This window comes from Crinia signifera, chromosome 6 (assembly GCF_055691185.1).
Source record: "Crinia signifera chromosome 6, ASM5569118v1, whole genome shotgun sequence".
Taxonomy (NCBI): domain Eukaryota; kingdom Metazoa; phylum Chordata; class Amphibia; order Anura; family Myobatrachidae; genus Crinia; species Crinia signifera.
This window is the reverse complement of record NC_139222.1, coordinates 17,510,519-17,529,821: the sequence shown is the minus strand read 5'-3', so window position 1 is coordinate 17,529,821 and position 19,303 is coordinate 17,510,519. Positions and strand designations below refer to the sequence as shown.

The following is a 19,303-nucleotide window of genomic DNA, read 5'->3' as shown; positions in this document are numbered from 1 at the left end:
AGACACCTCACTGATGACAGGATCCAAGCGATTCAAAACATGTTACTGCCACAGACCCAGCAATAGCTCAGCTTGTAAACAAGAGTGAGGACGTGTTGTTAGGACATGATTTAACTGTTTATGCTCCTCATGCTTCAGCCCTCCTAAATTCTGCCCAGATTTGACACGTGTCCTGAGTGCAGATAACCAAGTGGGAACTGGCACTGATGGCCACAGTAAACATTACCATAAAATGGTGCAATACATTAAACCCAGCTACATTCCTACCTCATGTGCCTTCCAAGGCACAAAGGGTGGGAGTATATGGTAATGTTGCTGAAAATGGTAAGACAGAATTTGGGGAGAGTGAGAACGAGCATGATTGCATGACCTACTTGAATCAGACCTTCAAGCAATGATTCCTTATACTAGGTATAGGAACCAGAGAGCGCTTAAATCATGGGTGGTTGTTTTAAAAGCAGCTGCTGGGTAGGAGAAGGTCAGTCCCCTATTGACAATATACAAAACAAAAACAAATAGCAGCGCTTAAATTATAAGAATAGGTGAATCAATAAAAGTGATATTTTAATGAACAATTAATAGGCCCAATGATATACAGAAATAAAATAAAATTAAAAACAGCGTATTCCAGATTGTAATGGATTATAGATGACCCTACAATGGGGTTGGAATATAACCTGCACTGTCCACAATAGCAGCGGTCCCAAATGGTGATGGAGTCCACTCTGCGTTTTATCCTGGGGTGCTGTGTGAGGGAGTCCCTTTTACATGGTTTTATTGGGACTACAACCTCTCAGCTATTTGTATCCACTTAAGCCAGGTCTAATTAAGCCAAAGACATCCAAATTTGCAGGGACCTCAGCAGGTGGGTCCAACTTTACTGGAGGGTCCAACAATACTGGTTCTGGAAAGCACCTGCCACCAAGGAAGACGAGGGTTTAGTATATGACCCTATGATCGAAGCCAACATCCATTGAGGGATACCATATCTGAAAAATGTAAATAAATGTAACACCCCTGTTTTTTTTTGGGCTCCATAAATTTTGTGTATTGCTGTCCCTTGTCACCCATGAATAAATTGTTAGGTAAATGTGTTCCCCATTATCCATAATGTAGGATTAGCCATAGTGCATAATGATTCATTTCCCTTTTTATGTATAATCATGTACCTCAAATAATTTTTATGTTTTGTTATGAATTTCTTTTGTTTCCAGGAATTTTTTTGAAATGTGAGGTTTATTTTACTGTCAAAGGGTGGACTGTCAAAGTCGAGTTGCATACGCACCACAATAGAATGGTATGGCCGGCATCTTGGTTCGCATGGTTGCGTACATGGAGTATAGGAAGCAGGTAAAATAATAATGCGAACCACGTGCGCAGCCATATTACTACACATAATTTCATATCCCACTCCCACAAATATTAAAATATAGGTAAAATGGTTTTAATTCGCAGCACATAGCTTAAATGGTAAAAAACGATCTTTTCTGTACATATTTCGCATCTGTGTGTTCCATCTCTCATGAGCAGCGCTCAGGTTCTTGTCTAAAGTATGCAACTTGTAACAGCTGAAAGTTATGGAACAATTACATATTTAATGGCCACATTGCCACGAGGACAGTGTAACTGGGAGATCCGGATGTAACAGGTTTTACAGCTTGAGCTATGACCCCTATGACGATGCCTTGGGACAAAGACACAGAGGTGCATTCCCCTGCACAAATCCAAGAGAAGCGACACCTGGTCTTCTGACCAATGGAGACCCTCACTGCCCCTTCCACTTAGACACTATAAGAGGTTAAGCACAACCTAAGAATGCTCTCATTGTACTTTTTCTTCCTGGACTGTAATCTGGATAGAATACAGGGAGCTCGGACCGACTTGGGCCCGCGTGTGAGAGACAGTAACTGTTCCTCTCTGCATGCGTATTTTGTATTGTGGCTTATTGTATTTACATCTGTATCTTTCCCCTTTTGTAATTAGATAGTATTTTGTATTGTACTGTGATCTGTATATCCTGTTATTTGCTTATATACATTCCTTTCTGTAACCCCCTGTTGTCCGCTAGGGGCTCTAATATACGGTTAAGGATTTTGTACCCTTTTTCCGGAACTTATACTGTCTTGTGTATTATTCGCAGTAAGCAGAAAGGTTTACAGGAATTTATACCTGGTGTATTTACCTATAACTTAGTTCTAAGTACTGTGAACTAGATACCGCTGTCTGGGTATCGTTATACAGTGTGTGCAACACTAATAAGGTTCGCTATGTGGCGCTACGCTTTAGTTTGCCCGTAGCTAGGAATAAAAGTAAGTTTACGGACATAGTACGTAAACTGCGCACTTCACTTATTATCCATTGGTTTGATATAAATTAGACATTAACAAGGCCAGTCCAGTGACAGTGCTGTATAGTCCAGTCCAGTGATAGTGCTGTATAGGCCAGTATAGTGATGATAGTGCTGTATAGGCCAGTCCAGTGTATACTATATAATGCTGTATATATAACCCAATCAGGTCCCTGTGTTAGTAATAGAGATAAGAGCGATGTCACTGTGACACTCCCAGAGCCCCTCACCTCCCCAGTCAGGTCCCTGTGATAGCAATAGAGTTACATGTGATGTCATTGTGGCAAATATATCGCCTCATGAATTATATCAGCTCTGCCCCTGTTGGTTGCATAAGGCTAGAGTGCCCCTTTCAGGGATGGCACCCAGTAGCCTTTACAATCTCCCATAGATTTGCCACTTGTTACCATGGTGATGTGTGCCACAGTCTCTGCATCCCTGCCAACCTGTTGATTAAAATGGGCAGAGTGTTGTCCATAAACATAATAATACAGCCAGCAGGGCGGTGCTAGGCACACATAAGACACAGGCCGGACACTGTGAATGAGGAATTATTTCTGATGTTCCCCATATTTAAATCATTCTCCCCTAAATGGGGCCATTGTGAGAGGCTATGAAGGCGAACTTTGGGTCTTTCCCCGCCAGGGGGGATTTGCCCGAATACCCTAGGAGGAAGGGCTGCAGGATAGGGCAGGACACACACTGCTGGTAACAAGCCTATGGCAGAGGGTGGGACAGGGCCCCATTCACTGTATTGGAATATACAGCTATTATACCGCCCCTCAGCCACAGCCCCACAGCACAAGTGTAAGGCCGGGAGGCGCCGTGTCCGCAGCAGCAACTCCCGAGACTCACTGTATATATATATGTCACACGCTATTTGCCATCTTTCACTCCCTGTCTATGGAGACACTCACCCGCTACCACACACTTCCTGGTTATGCGTTCCACCCTTCTTCCGGAATTTGCGTTCCAGCATACTTCCTGGTTAGACGTCCCCCGTATTCTGCCGTCACTCTGAGTACCACGCTCGTCAACGTGCAGCCCCGCCCCCTCCTCTCTTCTGGGGCATCATGCGGCAGGGACAGGGGAAGCGGTGAGAGCGGCAGCGGGTTCCTCAGCTCTGTATACGGAATGTATAGAAATATAGATGTATTTAGATAAGATATGGATATATAGCTATATGTATATGGAGTTAAATCTGGGATATACAGATGACTGGGGGTCAGATTAACGATGTTGGCATCCCCTGAACCCCCCTCCCCCAGCAGCTTGACTCTAATCCTCTCCCCCCCCGTGCCTAACCCCTGTACCCGCCACCTGAAGCTGCTACCCCAGCCTAACCCCAACCCCCTGTTGGTGCCTTTACCTAACTCCACCCTATCACCCAATAATCTATCAACCAACGAATCCCACCACTAGTGCATAACCACCCACATCCCCAGCCGCACGCTCCCGGCATACTTACTTTTGGGGGGGGGGGGGTTGTTTTTTAAGATTGGTTTGCCACTGTCATCTATCCCTATAATAGGATTAAGTAAGTAATTGGATTACTCTGCTAATCCCCTACTCTATTGTTCTATGTATTGTATTGCAGCTGAGAACAATAGGATAGCCATGGCTAATGGCCTAAGGAAGATAGATGAGATGGGCTCCTACTGTATGTTCACGTAACTGTTGCCTGTTTCTCATGTCAGAGTTGCCAGCACTGATAACAAGTTGCGGGCTGAGGAGGAGGCAGCGGGGAGGATCCAGTGCTGTGTCCGGCAGCGTCAGGTAACCACATCTAGTATTATTGTTACATTATATACTACTACTACTGTTATATAGGTGGTGCAGACTGTGGTGCTCTGTGGTATAATGCAGATGGAGCAGCCTCTGGTGTCCTGATATATAACATATGTAGATCAGACTGTTCCCTGTGACTGTAATACCAGCCCCACATACAGGACCCTTCCCACAGGGACACAGTTCCCAGCTCATGGGATTCACACTCGTAGAGTAACGTATGGTAATATAGGGTAACGTATGGTAATATAGGGTAACGTATGGTAATATATGGTAACGTATGGTAATGTAGGGAAATATATGGTAATGTATGGTAATGCATGGTAATATATAATAACGTGTGGTAATGTATGGTAACGTGTGGTAATGCATAGTAATATATGGTAACGTGGTAATGCATGGTAATGTACAGTATGGTAACATATGGTAATATAAGTTAACATGTGGTAATGTATGGTAATGCATAGTAATGTATGTTAATGTATGGAAATGCATAGTAATATATGGTAATGCATAGTAATGCAGGGTAATATATGGTAATGCAGGGTAATATATGGTAATGCATAGTAATGTATGGTAATATATGGTAATGTATAGTAATGTAGGGTAATATATGGTAATGTAGGGTAATATATGGTAATGTATAGTAATGTAGGGTAATATATGGTAATGTATAGTAATGTAGGGTAATATATGGTAATGCATAGCCATGTAGGGTTGCAGTCACTCGTGTTAATAAGGATGTGTATCACGGGGTCACCAGTGTCTAGTCCGACCAAGCAAAAGATCAACATGGAAAATGTGACACAATGAGTTTTTCACGGTTTTGTGTGAGTGGTAACACATGATCACGTGACGCACCCTTAGTGTAACACTTCCCTCCCCATCCTTCTGGTCATGTGACTCTGCTGCCCAATCACATGGCACTTCACCGTATCCAATTGGCGTCAACTTGGATAGTGAAGTACAAAAAAACTAATATATATCTCGTGAAAACCGATGTCAACCTTTTTGTGTCGATCATAGTCACGTGGACCATTTGCGTGTGTCGACCCCTGGTCTTTGTTTACCTTCTCCATGGCGACCTACTGACTGTGGAACCTAGACACCGCCGGCCTATAATCCCGATCCTGTGAGAATCAGGAGATAGTTACATGGTCAGCAGCATAATGGCGTACAAGGAATGCCGACACAGTAATAATGTTATTTATCTGTATAAGTGACGCTTTCCCCTCTATGCCGACATATCCTACCAAACCCACTGAGACCGCCCATCTCCTCCATTCATTAGTCCGGCACAGGGGACTGCAATCATATCCGGGATCAGAGACCTTTGGGGCACCTGGACTTGAAGATAAATCCACAACTAATAGAAGCCTAAGGTGAGAGAGATTTACATTTAAAAATATGTAGTGCTTGTAAGATGTGTGTGATTTTATATATATTTTTTTTACTTAGGGGGAAGATCTGTGTGATATTATGTGGGAAGATACAAAGAGAGAAGAAGAGACGGATGTGAGGTGTGACCAGCAGTGTAAGGAGGAGGAAATCCCTACAGATATCAGCACATGTGAGTAATAATCACTTATTACAGAGAGTCACATATTCGTCTTGTTCTGTCAGTACAGCAGCCTCTTATCCTGCACCCTCCTCTGTCACTACAGCGGCCTCTTATCCCGCACCCTCCTCTGTCACTACAGCGGCCTCTTATCCTGCACCCTCATCTGTCACTACAGCAGCCTCTTATCCTGCACCCTCCTCTGTCACTACAGCAGCCTCTTATCCTACACCCTCCTCTGTCACTACAGCGGCCTCTTATCCCGCACCCTCCTCTGTCACTACAGCAGCCTCTTATCCTACACCCTCATCTGTCAGTACAGCAGCCTCTTATCCTACACCCTCCTCTGTCACTACAGCGGCCTCTTATCCTGCACCCTCCTCTGTCACTACAGCAGCCTCTTATCCTACACCCTCATCTGTCAGTACAGCAGCCTCTTATCCTACACCCTCCTCTGTCACTACAGCGGCCTCTTATCCTGCACCCTCATCTGTCAGTACAGCAGCCTCTTATCCTACACCCTCCTCTGTCACTACAGCAGCGTCTTATCCCGCACCCTCCTCTGTCACTACAGCAGCCTCTTATCCAGCACCCTCCTCTGTCACTACAGCGGCCTCTTATCCCGCACCCTCCTCTGTCACTACAGCAGCGTCTTATCCCGCACCCTCCTCTGTCACTACAGCAGCCTCTTATCCCGCACCCTCCTCTGTCACTACAGCAGCCTCTTATCCTCTGACCGGTCTCCTCCCCACACTCTCTGGTGTATCTCATACATCATGAGCCATCAGTCCCTATTATACTCCTGCTCTCCCCCTCACATCATGTCACTGTGTGTTACCAGCCCAGAGATCTGACCAGTCTCCTCCCCGCACTCTCTGGTGTATCTCATACATCAGGAGCCATCAGCCCCTATTATACTCCTGCTCTCCCCCTCACATCATGTCACTGTGTGTTACCAGCCCAGAGATCTGACCAGTCTCCTCCCCACACTCTCTGGTGGATCTCCTACATCATGAGCCATCAGCCCCTATTATACTCCTGCTCTCCCCCTCACATCATGTCACTGTGTGTTACCAGCCCAGAGATCTGACCAGTCTCCTCCCCGCACTCTCTGGTATATCTCATTCATCAGGAGCCATCAGCCCCTATTATACTGCTGCTCTCCCCCTCACATCATGTCACTGTGTGTTACCAGCCCAGAGATCTGACCAGTCTCCTCCCCACACTCTCTGGTGGATCTCCTACATCAGGAGCCATCAGCCCCTATTATACTCCTGCTCTCCCCCTCACATCATGTCACTGTGTGTTACCAGCCCAGAGATCTGACCAGTCTCCTCCCCACACTCTCTGGTGTATCTCATACATCATGAGCCATCAGTCCCTATTATACTCCTGCTCTCCCCCTCACATCATGTCACTGTGTGTTACCAGCCCAGAGATCTGACCAGTCTCCTCCCCGCACTCTCTGGTGTATCTCATACATCAGGAGCCATCAGCCCCTATTATACTGCTGCTCTCCCCCTCACATCATGTCACTGTGTGTTACCAGCCCAGAGATCTGACCAGTCTCCTCCCCACACTCTCTGGTGGATCTCCTACATCAGGAGCCATCAGCCCCTATTATACTCCTGCTCTCCCCCTCACATCATGTCACTGTGTGTTACCAGCCCAGAGATCTGACCAGTCTCCTCCCCACACTCTCTGGTGTATCTCATACATCAGGAGACATCAGCCCCTATTATACTCCTGCTCTCCCCCTCACATCATGTCACTGTGTGTTACCAGCCCAGAGATCTGACCAGTCTCCTCCCCACACTCTCTGGTGGATCTCCTACATCAGGAGCCATCAGCCCCTATTATACTCCTGCTCTCCCCCTCACATCATGTCACTGTGTGTTACCAGCCCAGAGATCTGACCAGTCTCCTCCCCACACTCTCTGGTGTATCTCATACATCATGAGCCATCAGTCCCTATTATACTCCTGCTCTCCCCCTCACATCATGTCACTGTGTGTTACCAGCCCAGAGATCTGACCAGTCTCCTCCCCGCACTCTCTGGTGTATCTCATACATCAGGAGCCATCAGCCCCTATTATACTCCTGCTCTCCCCCTCACATCATGTCACTGTGTGTTACCAGCCCAGAGATCTGACCAGTCTCCTCCCCACACTCTCTGGTGTATCTCATACATCATGAGCCATCAGCCCCTATTATACTCCTGCTGTCCCCTCACATCATGTCACTGTGTGTTACCAGCCCAGAGATCTGACCAGTCTCCTCCCCACACTCTCTGGTGTATCTCATACATCAGGAACCATCAGCCCCTATTATACTCCTGCTCTCCCCCTCACATCATGTCACTGTGTGGTACCAGCTCAGAGATCTGACCAGTCTCCTCCCCACACTCTCTGGTGTATCTCATACATCAGGAACCATCAGCCCCTATTATACTCCTGCTCTCCCCCTCACATCATGTCACTGTGTGTTACCAGCCTAGAGATCTGACCAGTCTCCTCCCCACACTCTCTGGTGGATCTCCTACATCAGGAGCCATCAGCCCCTATTATACTCCTGCTCTCCCCCTCACATCATGTCACTGTGTGTTACCAGCCCAGAGATCTGACCAGTCTCCTCCCCACACTCTCTGGTGTATCTCATACATCAGGAGCCATCAGCCCCTATTATACTCCTGCTCTCCCCCTCACATCATGTCACTGTGTGTTACCAGCCCAGAGATCTGACCAGTCTCTTACCCACACTCTCTGGTGTATCTCATACATCAGGAGCCATCAGCCCCTATTATACTCCTGCTCTCCCCTCACATCATGTCACTGTGTGTTACCAGCCCAGAGATCTGACCTGTCTCCTCCCTGCACTCTCTGGTGTATCTCATACATCAGGAGCCATCAGCCCCTATTATACTCCTGCTCTCCCCCTCACATCATGTCACTGTGTGTTACCAGCCCAGAGATCTGACCAGTCTCCTCCCCACAATCTCTGGTGTATCTCATACATCAGGAGCCATCAGCCCCTATTATACTCCTGCTCTCCCCCTCACATCATGTCACTGTGTGTTACCAGCCCAGAGATCTGACCAGTCTCCTCCCTACACTCTCTGGTGTATCTCATACATCAGGAGCCATCAGCCCCTATTATACTCCTGCTCTCCCCCTCACATCATGTCACTGTGTGTTACCAGCCCAGAGATCTGACCAGTATCCTCCCCACACTCTCTGGTGTATCTCATACATCAGGAGCCACCAGCCCCTATTATACTCCTGCTCTCCCCTCACATCATGTCACTGTGTGTTACCAGCCCAGAGATCTGACCAGTCTCCTCCCCACACTCTCTGGTGTATCTCATACATCAGCAGCCATCAGCCCCTATTATACTCCTGCTCTCCCCTCACATCATGTCACTGTGTGTTACCAGCCCAGACATCTGACCAGTCTCCTCCCCACACTCTCTGGTGTATCTCATACATCAGGAGCCACCAGCCCCTATTATACTCCTGCTCTCCCCCTCACATCAACTACGGGGATTATTCAGACCTGATCACTGCTGTGCAAGTTATCAAGGATTGACAGAAATCCAGCATTTGCGTGTGGTAACCGGCCGCGTTCGGGGAGTGTCAGGGAAACCGCAGGCGTGCCCAGACGTTGGTGGGGAAGTTGTGTGACGTCTGCTCCGGCCCCCATCAGCCTGATTCTATCACAGCGCCTGAGTAAGTCCTGGGCTACGCGCAGACTGCACACACCGGGGAATCCATGCGATGGTGAGTGGCTTGCTATTGGTTTTGCAGCGAATCCCTGATCCAGCTACAGTTTGCAAGCCATGCTACCAATTCACAGACTTGCACGGGGCGCGATGTACCTCTGGCTGGGCAGGGAAAACCTAATAGCAGGTCTCTGGAACTTAGCAGCCCAGCGATCAGGTCTGAATTAGGCCCACAGTTCATAGAGAGAGAGAAAATTGGGCAGAGCACGGATGGTGTAATGGTTAGCATTGCTACCTCACAGCACTGAGGTCATGGGCTCGATTCCCTCCATGGCCCTAACAGTGTGGAGTTTGTATATTCTCCCTCTGCTTGCATGGGTTTCTTCCGGATATATATAATGTAGGAACTAGATGAAGGGTCACTCAGATAATATTGTACATAGAAGAATCAATTTCCCAGCACCAAAGAGTAACATGGCAGCATGAATTCACACAACGTTTCAGCCTATCCGGACTATCATCAGGGGTCACAGCCAAAGCAGCATATACAATACAGCACATATATGATCCACAGGGATCCAGCAGCATTACGGCAGAGAGGTGATCCGCAGGGATCCCGCAGCATTACAGGAGATAGGTGATCCACAGGAATCCAGCAGCATTACGGCAGAGAGGTGATCCACAGGGATCCCGCAGCATTACAGGAGATAGGTGATCCACAGGGATCCAGAAGCATTACAACAGAGAGGTGATCCACAGGGATCCCGCAGCATTACAGGAGATAGGTGATCCACAGGGATATAGCAGCATTACGACAGAGAGGTGATCCACAGGGATACCGCAGCATTACAGGAGATAGGTGATCCACCAGCATTACGGCAGAGAGGTGATCCACAGGGATCCACCAGCATTACGGCAGAGAGGTGATCCACAGGGATCCACCAGCATTACGGCGGAGAGGTGATCCACAGGGATCCACCAGCATTACGGCAGAGAGGTGATCCACAGGGATTCACCAGCATTACGGCAGAGAGGTGATCCACAGGGATCCAGCAGCATTACGGCAGAGAGGTGATCCGCAGGGATCCCGCAGCATTACAGGAGATAGGTGATCCACAGGGATCCAGCAGCATTACGACAGAGAGGTGATCCGCAGGGATCCCGCAGCATTACAGGAGATAGGTGATCCACAGGGATCCAGCAGCATTACGGCAGATAGGTGATCCACAGGGATCCAGCAGCATTACGGCAGAGAGGTGATCCACAGAGATCCAGCAGCATTACGGCAGAGAGGTGATCCACAGGGATCCAGCAGCATTACGGCAGAGAGGTAATCCACAGGGATCCAGCAGCATTACGGCAGAGAGGTGATCCACAGGGATCCACCAGCATTACGGCAGAGAGGTGATCCACAGGGATCCACCAGCATTACGGCAGAGAGGTGATCCACAGGGATCCAGCAGCATTACGGCAGAGAGGTGATCCACAGGGATCCAGCAGCATTACGGCAGATAGGTGATCCACAGGGATCCACCAGCATGGCGGCAGATAGGTGATCCACAGGGATCCAGCAGCATGGCGGCAGATAGGTGATCCACAGGGATCCAGCAGCATTACGGCAGAGAGGTGATCCACAGGGATCCAGCAGCATTACGGCAGATAGGTGATCCACAGGGATCCACCAGGGATCCAGCAGCATTACGGCAGATGGATGATCCACAGGGATCCAGCAGCTGCCAAACCTCTCTAAGCAGCTCCCTAATATACCCACAGGGCTGTCTCAATAAAAGGAAGGTGCCAAAACAGCTGACCAATCACCACCCTGGAACACATGTAAGTCATATCTGGGTGCATTACATAACGAGTAGCGACGTACTGGCGCCGCATCACTTCCGCATTAACGGACATAACACCATGGAGCGCACACACAGGAAGTCCGCATTCCAAATTCATTAAAGGGACCCCAACCCTGGATTGGACACTGCAGCAGGCATGTGGTCCTATACATAGACCCATAATAATCTATTACTTACTAAAAACTGTGGGCATAGTAGGAAGCTGCTGCACGAGTAATAGTTACTAATTCACACTGAAACATATATATTTATGCACATATATATACCCCCATGGCCTTGTCCTTGTGGACAGACCACATACTTGGCCTAATTAACCTTTGGAGTTTTAGCACACCGCTATATTTAGAATGGGGATTTCTTCCCGTTCTAACTATACATGAGTTCAGCTTTGATTGACAGTTCAATGTGGTTAAGCCAATCAGGGGAGCGCTATATAATTGTCATTCTCTGATTGGGTCCTGTAATTGACAGTAGTCATACGGGGACCTGGCAGTTGGGGGAAGGGAGTTTAGGGGAATACATGGATTCCCTTCAGTTCACACAGACCATATTTTTTGCGTTTTGTTTTTATTTATAACCTTTATAACTACAAGGACCAAATAGGACCGATCCTTTCTAGATTTAGTGGAGTTATATTAACAGGTCTAATGGATTCTGAAAAATGTGAATATGATACAGCGCTAGGGTTTTCTCTGAGAAGATTTATTACAACACTAAAAAAGTATAATACAATTCATATACAATACATTGCGTATGAGAATTCTCACAAAGAATATATTAATATAATATTGATAAAACTGTGTGTTTAAAAAGGATCATTTCCAGCTAGCAATCAATATTGGGGCAAAAATGAGTATTTTGGGTCCATATCAACACCGAGGTATATACTTACCATGTATTGTGGATGACCTTATTAGGAATGGATTTTCAAAGTCCCAGAGATTTCCCAGTGGAGGATTCTCAAGTGTCACACTTGTGATATGATGGTAAAAAAGGCCGTCCTTAAGGTATGGCAGATATCAGATGTATTGGGGATCCAAGGTGGTATTGCAAAGAAACTGGTCCGGGTATAATGTCCTGTGGAATTCCAAGGTCTTGTGGAAAGAGATGGGTGTGATGGGTAACCATGTTCAGTTTTGTTGTTTACAATGCCCACAGAAGTAGTGCCCCTTACACACAATGGCCACAGAGGTGCCACTTAAACACCAATTGTCCACAGTCGTGTCCATTACACATAAAGTCCACAGTAGTAGTGCATCGTAGACACACAACGCGCACGGTAGCACTTACGGGAAAGGTGAGAGGAAAAGTGAGTTGTGAGAGGGTACAAGGGAAAAATGAGTGTTATTGGAAAATGGTTGAGTATGGATGAAGTGTAGATATAATAGATGTGGTACAAGGAGAAAATGATAGGAAGAAGACAACCAGTTGCTGGACAGAGAGGGTAGGAGATCAATATTGGGTAGAGAAAGTGTTGGAAGGCCAAATTATGTGTATATAAGGCGTAGAGCAGCCACATTTATGGCAGAGAAAGGGGAAAACAGCTGTATTCTGGGCAGAAAGGGGTGGCAGCAAGATGCTGGGCAGAATGGGAGAGACAGATGCATAGCAGAGAGAGGAAAGTACAGATGCTGGGCAGAGAGAGGGGGAGGGGGACAGATGCTGTACAGAGAGGGGGACAGATGCTGTACAGAGAGGGAGGCACATGCTGGGCAGAGAGTGGAGGAGGACGACACATATTGGGCAGAGAGGGGTGGCAGCAAGATGCTCGGCAGAGACAGGAGGAGGACACATGCTGGGCAGAGAGGGGTGGCAGCAAGATGCTCGGCAGAGAGGGGGATGACATATATGCTGATCAGAAATAGGGAGTACAGATGCTGATAAGAGAGAGAGGGTGGAGAGATGCTGGGCAGAGAGAGGGGGATCACAGATGCTGGGCAGAGACAGGAGAACGACGACAAATGCTAGGCAGAAAAGGGGATAACAGATTCTCATCCGAAGTAGGGAGTACAGATGCTGGACAGAGAGGGGTTATGGAGAGATGCTGGGCAGAGAGAGGGGGGAACGACAGATGCTGGGCAGAGAGAGGGGGAATGACATATGCTGGGCAGAGAGGGGTGGCATCAAGTTGCTGGGTAGACAGGAAGAGAACAGATGGTGAGCAGAGAGAAGTAGGACAGATATTGGAAAAAAAGAGGATAAAAGATGCTGGAGAGAGTTGCAGCACAGATGCTGGGCAGAGAGAGAGTTGCAGCACAGATGCTGGGCAGAGAGAGAGAGTTGGAGGACAGATGCTGGGCTGAGTGTCAGCACTGGAGAAATCTGTGTTCCCAGCTGCGACTCTGGTGGACCAGTGGAGGGCGCTATAAAGTAGGTGGTTTGTTGAAGCGTGAATACATACACTGGTACACCAAGGAACAGCTGGACCAGTGAGTTGGCTTAAGCCAGTAACTGGTGCAGAGTCTAGCTCGCCGGTGGTTTTCACCAGGGAGCACCGCAAGGAGCTTTGGACTTAGCTGCGCCCGACGAGCAGGTCGCAGTCCCCTGCCCTGGTCCTCTGGACTTAGCCGACTTGTGAGAGAGCACACTGGGGAATGTATACTGGAGATCTTGAGAAATTACAAGACTATATGTAAAGTTCAGTCCGAGAACAGAGGATGGCAGTATTGAAATATACAAAAGTTAAATTGTGCCTCTGGCTAAGGTAGTGATAGCTAGGAACTGGATGGCTAGTTCTGGACCTACATTGGTAGAGTGGAGGGCCTGGTAAATACTAGTGGAGTAGATGGTTGGAGTCCCCACACTCCTCGTCTCCTTCCTAATATTAATGGGTCTGAACTCTGGAGACCACTTTTGGCTTGTGAAACTGAGGGAGGGATGTGCCTTGGAAGTACTACATCCTGTTTCGTGTTGCCTATTTACTGCCTATTTGTATGTTAGGTAATGCTCTCTCTATATGTGGGTTACACCCCCTAAACTGGTATTTGCATGATACCTCTTTCTTTTTCTTTCCCTTTCTCTTTTCTTTCCCTTTTCTTCTCTTATTTTAGTTGTATAAAATGATATTACGGTTTCGATAATTAGTATGTACAGGACTCAGACAATAATTGTTTGATTATTGCTTTATTATTCATATTCAAAGTATTGCACAATATATTTTGTTGCATTTGTATGAGACCTACAGCTGTATCTCAAGTTGGATATGAATGATTATTTTTGTATACGATCAACCAATGTGCTATACCGTTCTGTACAACTGTTTTTTTTCCCTTTCTATTGTCTAATAAAAAATACTTTATTAAAAAAAAATAAAAAAAATTGTGCGCTGGAGGGAGAGCAGCAAATTTTACCGTTCAGGTGTTATCTCCTGACAACCAATACAATGCAAAAAGGATGGTAATATGGGCTTTACTGGAAGGTAGTATAAGTTACAAACATACCCAACACAGTGTCTTCAATATGGGGTTCCCTTTCTGTATCCTCTCATTATGAGTTGATGTACATAAAGATGAAAAACATAAAAATATATATATATATGTCTATGACAATGTCCTTTAGATATATGGTGACCAATCGCCCTATATATGGGGGAGGGTGAAGTGGAACATACTTCTTGGGCCACCTTCCGTGTTCTGGATGGTGATTCAAGCTTCCTTCAGCTTCCTTTATTACAAGTGATGACATGCACGTGAAGGTATCTCTGTGGTGATAATCTTCCCCAATCTGGATATTCAAGATCCAGGTCACCGTGTGATTTTACAAACCACAAGTATAAGCTCACATTTAACTTACAGGTACAGAGAAGGTCTCAAATCCATGGAACACAAAGATAGGTTACCCAGGCTGAATATGTTTTCACTGGAGGAACGGAGGGTGAGAGGTGATATGATTACTATGTTCAAATACAGGATTGGGAATCACATGGAACTGGGAGATGATTGGTCACTAACAGGCCTATACTTAGGACACGTGGGCATGTACTGGGGCTCGAGGAAAATAAATTCTGTACCAATAGAGCAGTAACATTCTGGAACTCATTGCCGGTGGGGTGGTTACAGCAACTACTGTTCATTTAAATCAAAACTGGATACATTTTTGGCCACTAGGGGAACCCTACAGATATGACTTTCTCAAGTCAGTAGTTACAAGTCAGATAGGTTGAACTCGATGGACTAACATCTTTTTTCAGCCTTAATTACTATGTTCTGTTACATAAACATGGTGGATGACCTATTTATAAAGGTTTCTTTTATTGGGGTCCTCTCATATCCATAGGAGTGAATTTTGTTCTTTCTATACTCCAAGACCATCAAAGAGGCTTCTTTGTATAATTAGTACCTGCAGCATTGGAAGCCATTCCTGCTTTGCATATCATGGTTATGTTAATGTAAATGGGCAGATGTTCTAAACTTTAACGAGTGCTAAAGTGGGAAGAGATAACCCACCAATCAAATTCTAGCTGTCCTGTTAGGGGCTGTATTTGAAAGCTTTATTATATTGAGGACTCTACACATGTTTTGGAGAAAATTAGGGATATACTGTAGATTGGAAGGACAGTTCCAACTTCATCACATTCGATATAGAATTGTTCTACTCCAATATAGAATTAGGCTTAAAAGAAGTAGAGTATTTTCTAATTGGGAGTCCTAACAGTTTATTTTACAGTCAATACAGTTTATTCTTCAACATTATTATTTCATTTTTGATTCACAATATTTTTTACAGGTATGAAGGACCGCTATGGGGACCAGGTTTGTCCCAAAATTTGCTGACCTCGGGGCAAGCCTGGTCCTCTATGGCAGGTATATTGATGACTTCATTTTTGCTTGGGATGGGGATTTGGAGTCGGTAGTTAATTTCACTAATAGTTTTGTATTTTAATGATTTTGGTTTAAAATGTACAACTAATTATGTATCATCACACATAAGAGTTGCCTCGCCTGCATATCACGCTCACTTTTGGGATTGGGAGAATAACAATGGAAAACATTCATGAAAAAACGTACATAAATAATAATAATAATAATACTAATAATAACATATATACCATGTCCTCAGTCACTGCGTGTCTCCTACAGATGGGCCCAGTGACAGAGATACCCCAGAGAGATGTCCCCGTCCTCTGTATTCCCAGGATAATCACATATATACCATGTCCTCAGTCACTGCGTGTCTCCTACAGATGGGCCCAGTAACAGAGATACCCCAGAGAGATGTCCCCGTCCTCTGTATTCCCAGGATAATCACATATACCATGTCCTCAGTCACTGTGTGTCTCCTACAGATGGGCCCAGTAACAGAGATGGCCCAGTAACAGAGATACCCCAGAGAGATGTCCCCTCTGTATTCCCAGGATAATCACATATATACCATGTCCTCAGTCACTGTGTGTCTCCTACAGATGGGCCCAGTAACAGGAATACCCCAGAGAGATGTCCCCGACCTCTGTATTACCAGGATAATCACATATATACCATGTCCTCAGTCACTGTGTGTCTCCTACAGATGGGCCCAGTAACAGAGATACCCCAGAGAGATGTCCCCGTCCTCTGTATTCCGAGGATAATCCCATATATACACCATGTCCTCAGTCACTGTGTGTCTCCTACAGATGGGCCCAGTAATAGAGATACCCCAGAGAGATGTCCCCGTCCTCTGTATTCCCAGGATAATCCCATATATACCATGTCCTCAGTCACTGCGTGTCTCCTACAGATGGGCCCAGTGACAGAGATACCCCAGAGAGATGTCCCCTCTGTATTCCCAGGATAATCACATATATACCATGTCCTCAGTCACTGTGTGTCTCCTACAGATGGGCCCAGTAACAGAGATACCCCAGAGAGATGTCCCCGTCCTCTGTATTCCCAGGATAATCACATATATACTATGTCCTCAGTCACTGTGTGTCTCCTACAGGTGGGCCCAGTAACAGGAATACCCCAGAGAACTGTCCCCCGTCCTCTGTATTCCCAGGATAATCACATATATACAATGTACTCAGTCACTGCGTGTCTCCTACATATGGGCCCAGTAACAGATACCCCAGAGAGATATCCCCGTCCTCTGTTTTCCCAGGATAACCACATATATACCATGTCCTCAGTCACTGCGTGTCTCCTACATATGGGCCCAGTAACAGAGATACCCCAGAGAGATGTCCCCGTCCTCTGTATTCCCAGGATAATCACATATATACCATGTCCTCAGTCACTGCGTGCCTCATATAGATGGGCCAGTAACAGAGATACCCCAGAGAGATGCCCCCGTCCTCTGTATTCCCAGGATAATCACATATATACCATGTCCTCAGTCACTGTGTGTCTCCTACAGATGGACCCAGTAACAGAGATACCCCAGAGAGATGTCCCCGTCCTCTGTATTCCCAGGATAATCACATATATACCATGTCTTCAGTCACTGTGTGTCTCCTACAGATGGACCCAGTAACAGAGATACCCCAGAGAGATGTCCCCATCCTCTGTATTCCCAGGATAATCACATATATACCATGTCCTCAGTCACTGTGTGTCTCCTACAGATGGGTTCAGTAACAGAGATACCCCAGAGAGATGTCCCCGTCCTCTGTATTCCCAGGATAATAACATATATACCATGTCCTCAGTCACTGCGTGTCTCCTACAGATGGGCCCAGTAACAGGTATACCCCAGAGAGATGTCCCCGACCTCTGTATTACCAGGATAATAACATATATACCATGTCCTCAGTCACTGCGTGTCTCCTACAGATGGGCCCAGTAACAGGAATACCCCAGAGAGATGTCCCCGTCCTCTGCATTCCCAGGATAATCCCATATATACCATGTCCTCAGTCACTGCGTGTCTCCTACAGATGGGCCCAGTAGCAGAGATACCCCAGAGAGATGTCCCCGTCCTCTGTATTCCCAGGATAATCCCATATATACCATGTCCTCAGTCACTGCGTGTCTCCTACAGATGGGCCCAGTAGCAGAGATACCCCAGAGAGATGTGCCCATCCTCTACATTCCCAGGATAATCACATATATACAATGTCCTCAGTCACTGCGTGTATCCTACAGATGGGCCCAGTAACAGATCTACCCCAGAGAGATGTCCCCGTCATCTGTATTCTCAGGATAATTACATATATACAATGTCCTCAGTCACTGTGTGTCTCCTACAGATGGGCCCAGTAACAGATCTACCCCAGAGGGATGTCCCCGTCATCTGTATTCCCAGGATAATTACATATATACAATGTCCTCAGTCACTGTGTGTCTACTACAGATGGGCCCAGTAACAGAGATACCCCAGAGAGATGTCCACATCCTCTGTATTCCCAGGATATTCACATATATACAATCTCGACAGTCACTGCATGTCTCCTACAGATGGGCCCAGTAACAGCGATAGCCCAGAGAGATGTCCCCGTCCTCTGTATTCCCAGCACTGTACAGAGGAGACTAACAGGACCCCACAGCAGGATCAGGTAGGTGGGATGTACCATAGTGAGTTCTCACTACATGATCTGTAGAGAAGCTGTGTGTGTCTCATACACTAATAAACTGTTCTTATTTAGGGTGGAGGCCTGACTTATATTAGGGTACAATTGACAGAGGGAGAAGAGACGTATGTGACTGATATTAAGGTAGAAGATACAGAGGGAGAAGAAGAGACGGATGTGACTAATATTAAGGTAGAAGATACAGAGGGAGAAGAAGAGACGGATGTGACTGATATTAAGGTAGAAGATACAGAGGGAGAAGAGACGGATGTGATTGGTGACCAGCTGTGTAAGAATGAGGAAATCCCTACAGATATTAGCAGAGGTGAGTATTACAGAGAGTCTCATATTCTCCTTGTTCTATCACTACAGCAGCCTCTTATCCTGCACCCTCCTCTGTCACTACAGCAGCCTCTTATCCTGCACCCTCCTCTGTCACTACAGCAGCCTCTTATCCCGCACCCTCCTCTGTCACTACAGCAGCCTCATATCCCGCACCCTCCTCTCTCACTACAGCAGCCTCTTCTCCTGCACCCTCCTCTTTCACTAC

At 46.5% G+C, this 19,303-nt stretch overlaps 3 protein-coding genes across 12 annotated transcripts in view; 2 read left to right on the top strand and 1 right to left on the bottom strand.

The window, feature by feature from the left end:
- The window catches only part of LOC146010005 (uncharacterized), a 730,148-nt gene that overhangs the window by 8,659 nt on the left and 702,186 nt on the right, over nucleotides 1-19,303 (top strand). For all 3 annotated transcript variants that reach the window (XM_083150763.1, XM_083150760.1, XM_083150758.1), the window contains exon 2: nucleotides 4,045-4,123. In XM_083150763.1, the coding sequence (XP_083006889.1) occupies nucleotides 4,045-4,123 (79 nt within the window). The remainder of the gene's footprint in view (nucleotides 1-4,044; nucleotides 4,124-19,303) is intronic.
- LOC146010020 (uncharacterized) overlaps nucleotides 1-19,303 on the top strand; it is a 139,917-nt gene that overhangs the window by 108,451 nt on the left and 12,163 nt on the right. For 2 of the 7 annotated variants that reach the window (XM_083150814.1, XM_083150812.1), the window contains exons 2-6: nucleotides 4,045-4,123; nucleotides 5,427-5,517; nucleotides 5,594-5,705; nucleotides 18,641-18,738; nucleotides 18,829-19,078. The exons of 3 other annotated variants lie outside the window; for them this stretch is intronic. In XM_083150814.1, coding sequence (XP_083006940.1) covers nucleotides 5,615-5,705; nucleotides 18,641-18,738; nucleotides 18,829-19,078 — 439 coding nt within the window. In that variant the 5' untranslated portion in view covers nucleotides 4,045-4,123; nucleotides 5,427-5,517; nucleotides 5,594-5,614. 2 more of the 7 variants (XM_083150813.1, XM_083150817.1) reach the window with 2 other exon arrangements.
- LOC146010085 (uncharacterized) overlaps nucleotides 346-19,303 on the bottom strand; it is a 63,791-nt gene continuing 44,833 nt past the window's right edge. The window contains exons 6-7 of one of the 2 annotated variants that reach the window (XM_083150984.1): nucleotides 3,265-3,470; nucleotides 346-989 (exon numbers count right to left, since the gene is read on the bottom strand). In XM_083150984.1, the coding sequence (XP_083007110.1) occupies nucleotides 3,286-3,470 (185 nt within the window). In that variant the 3' untranslated portion in view covers nucleotides 346-989; nucleotides 3,265-3,285. The remainder of the gene's footprint in view (nucleotides 990-3,264; nucleotides 3,471-19,303) is intronic. The other variant, XM_083150985.1, reaches the window with a different exon arrangement.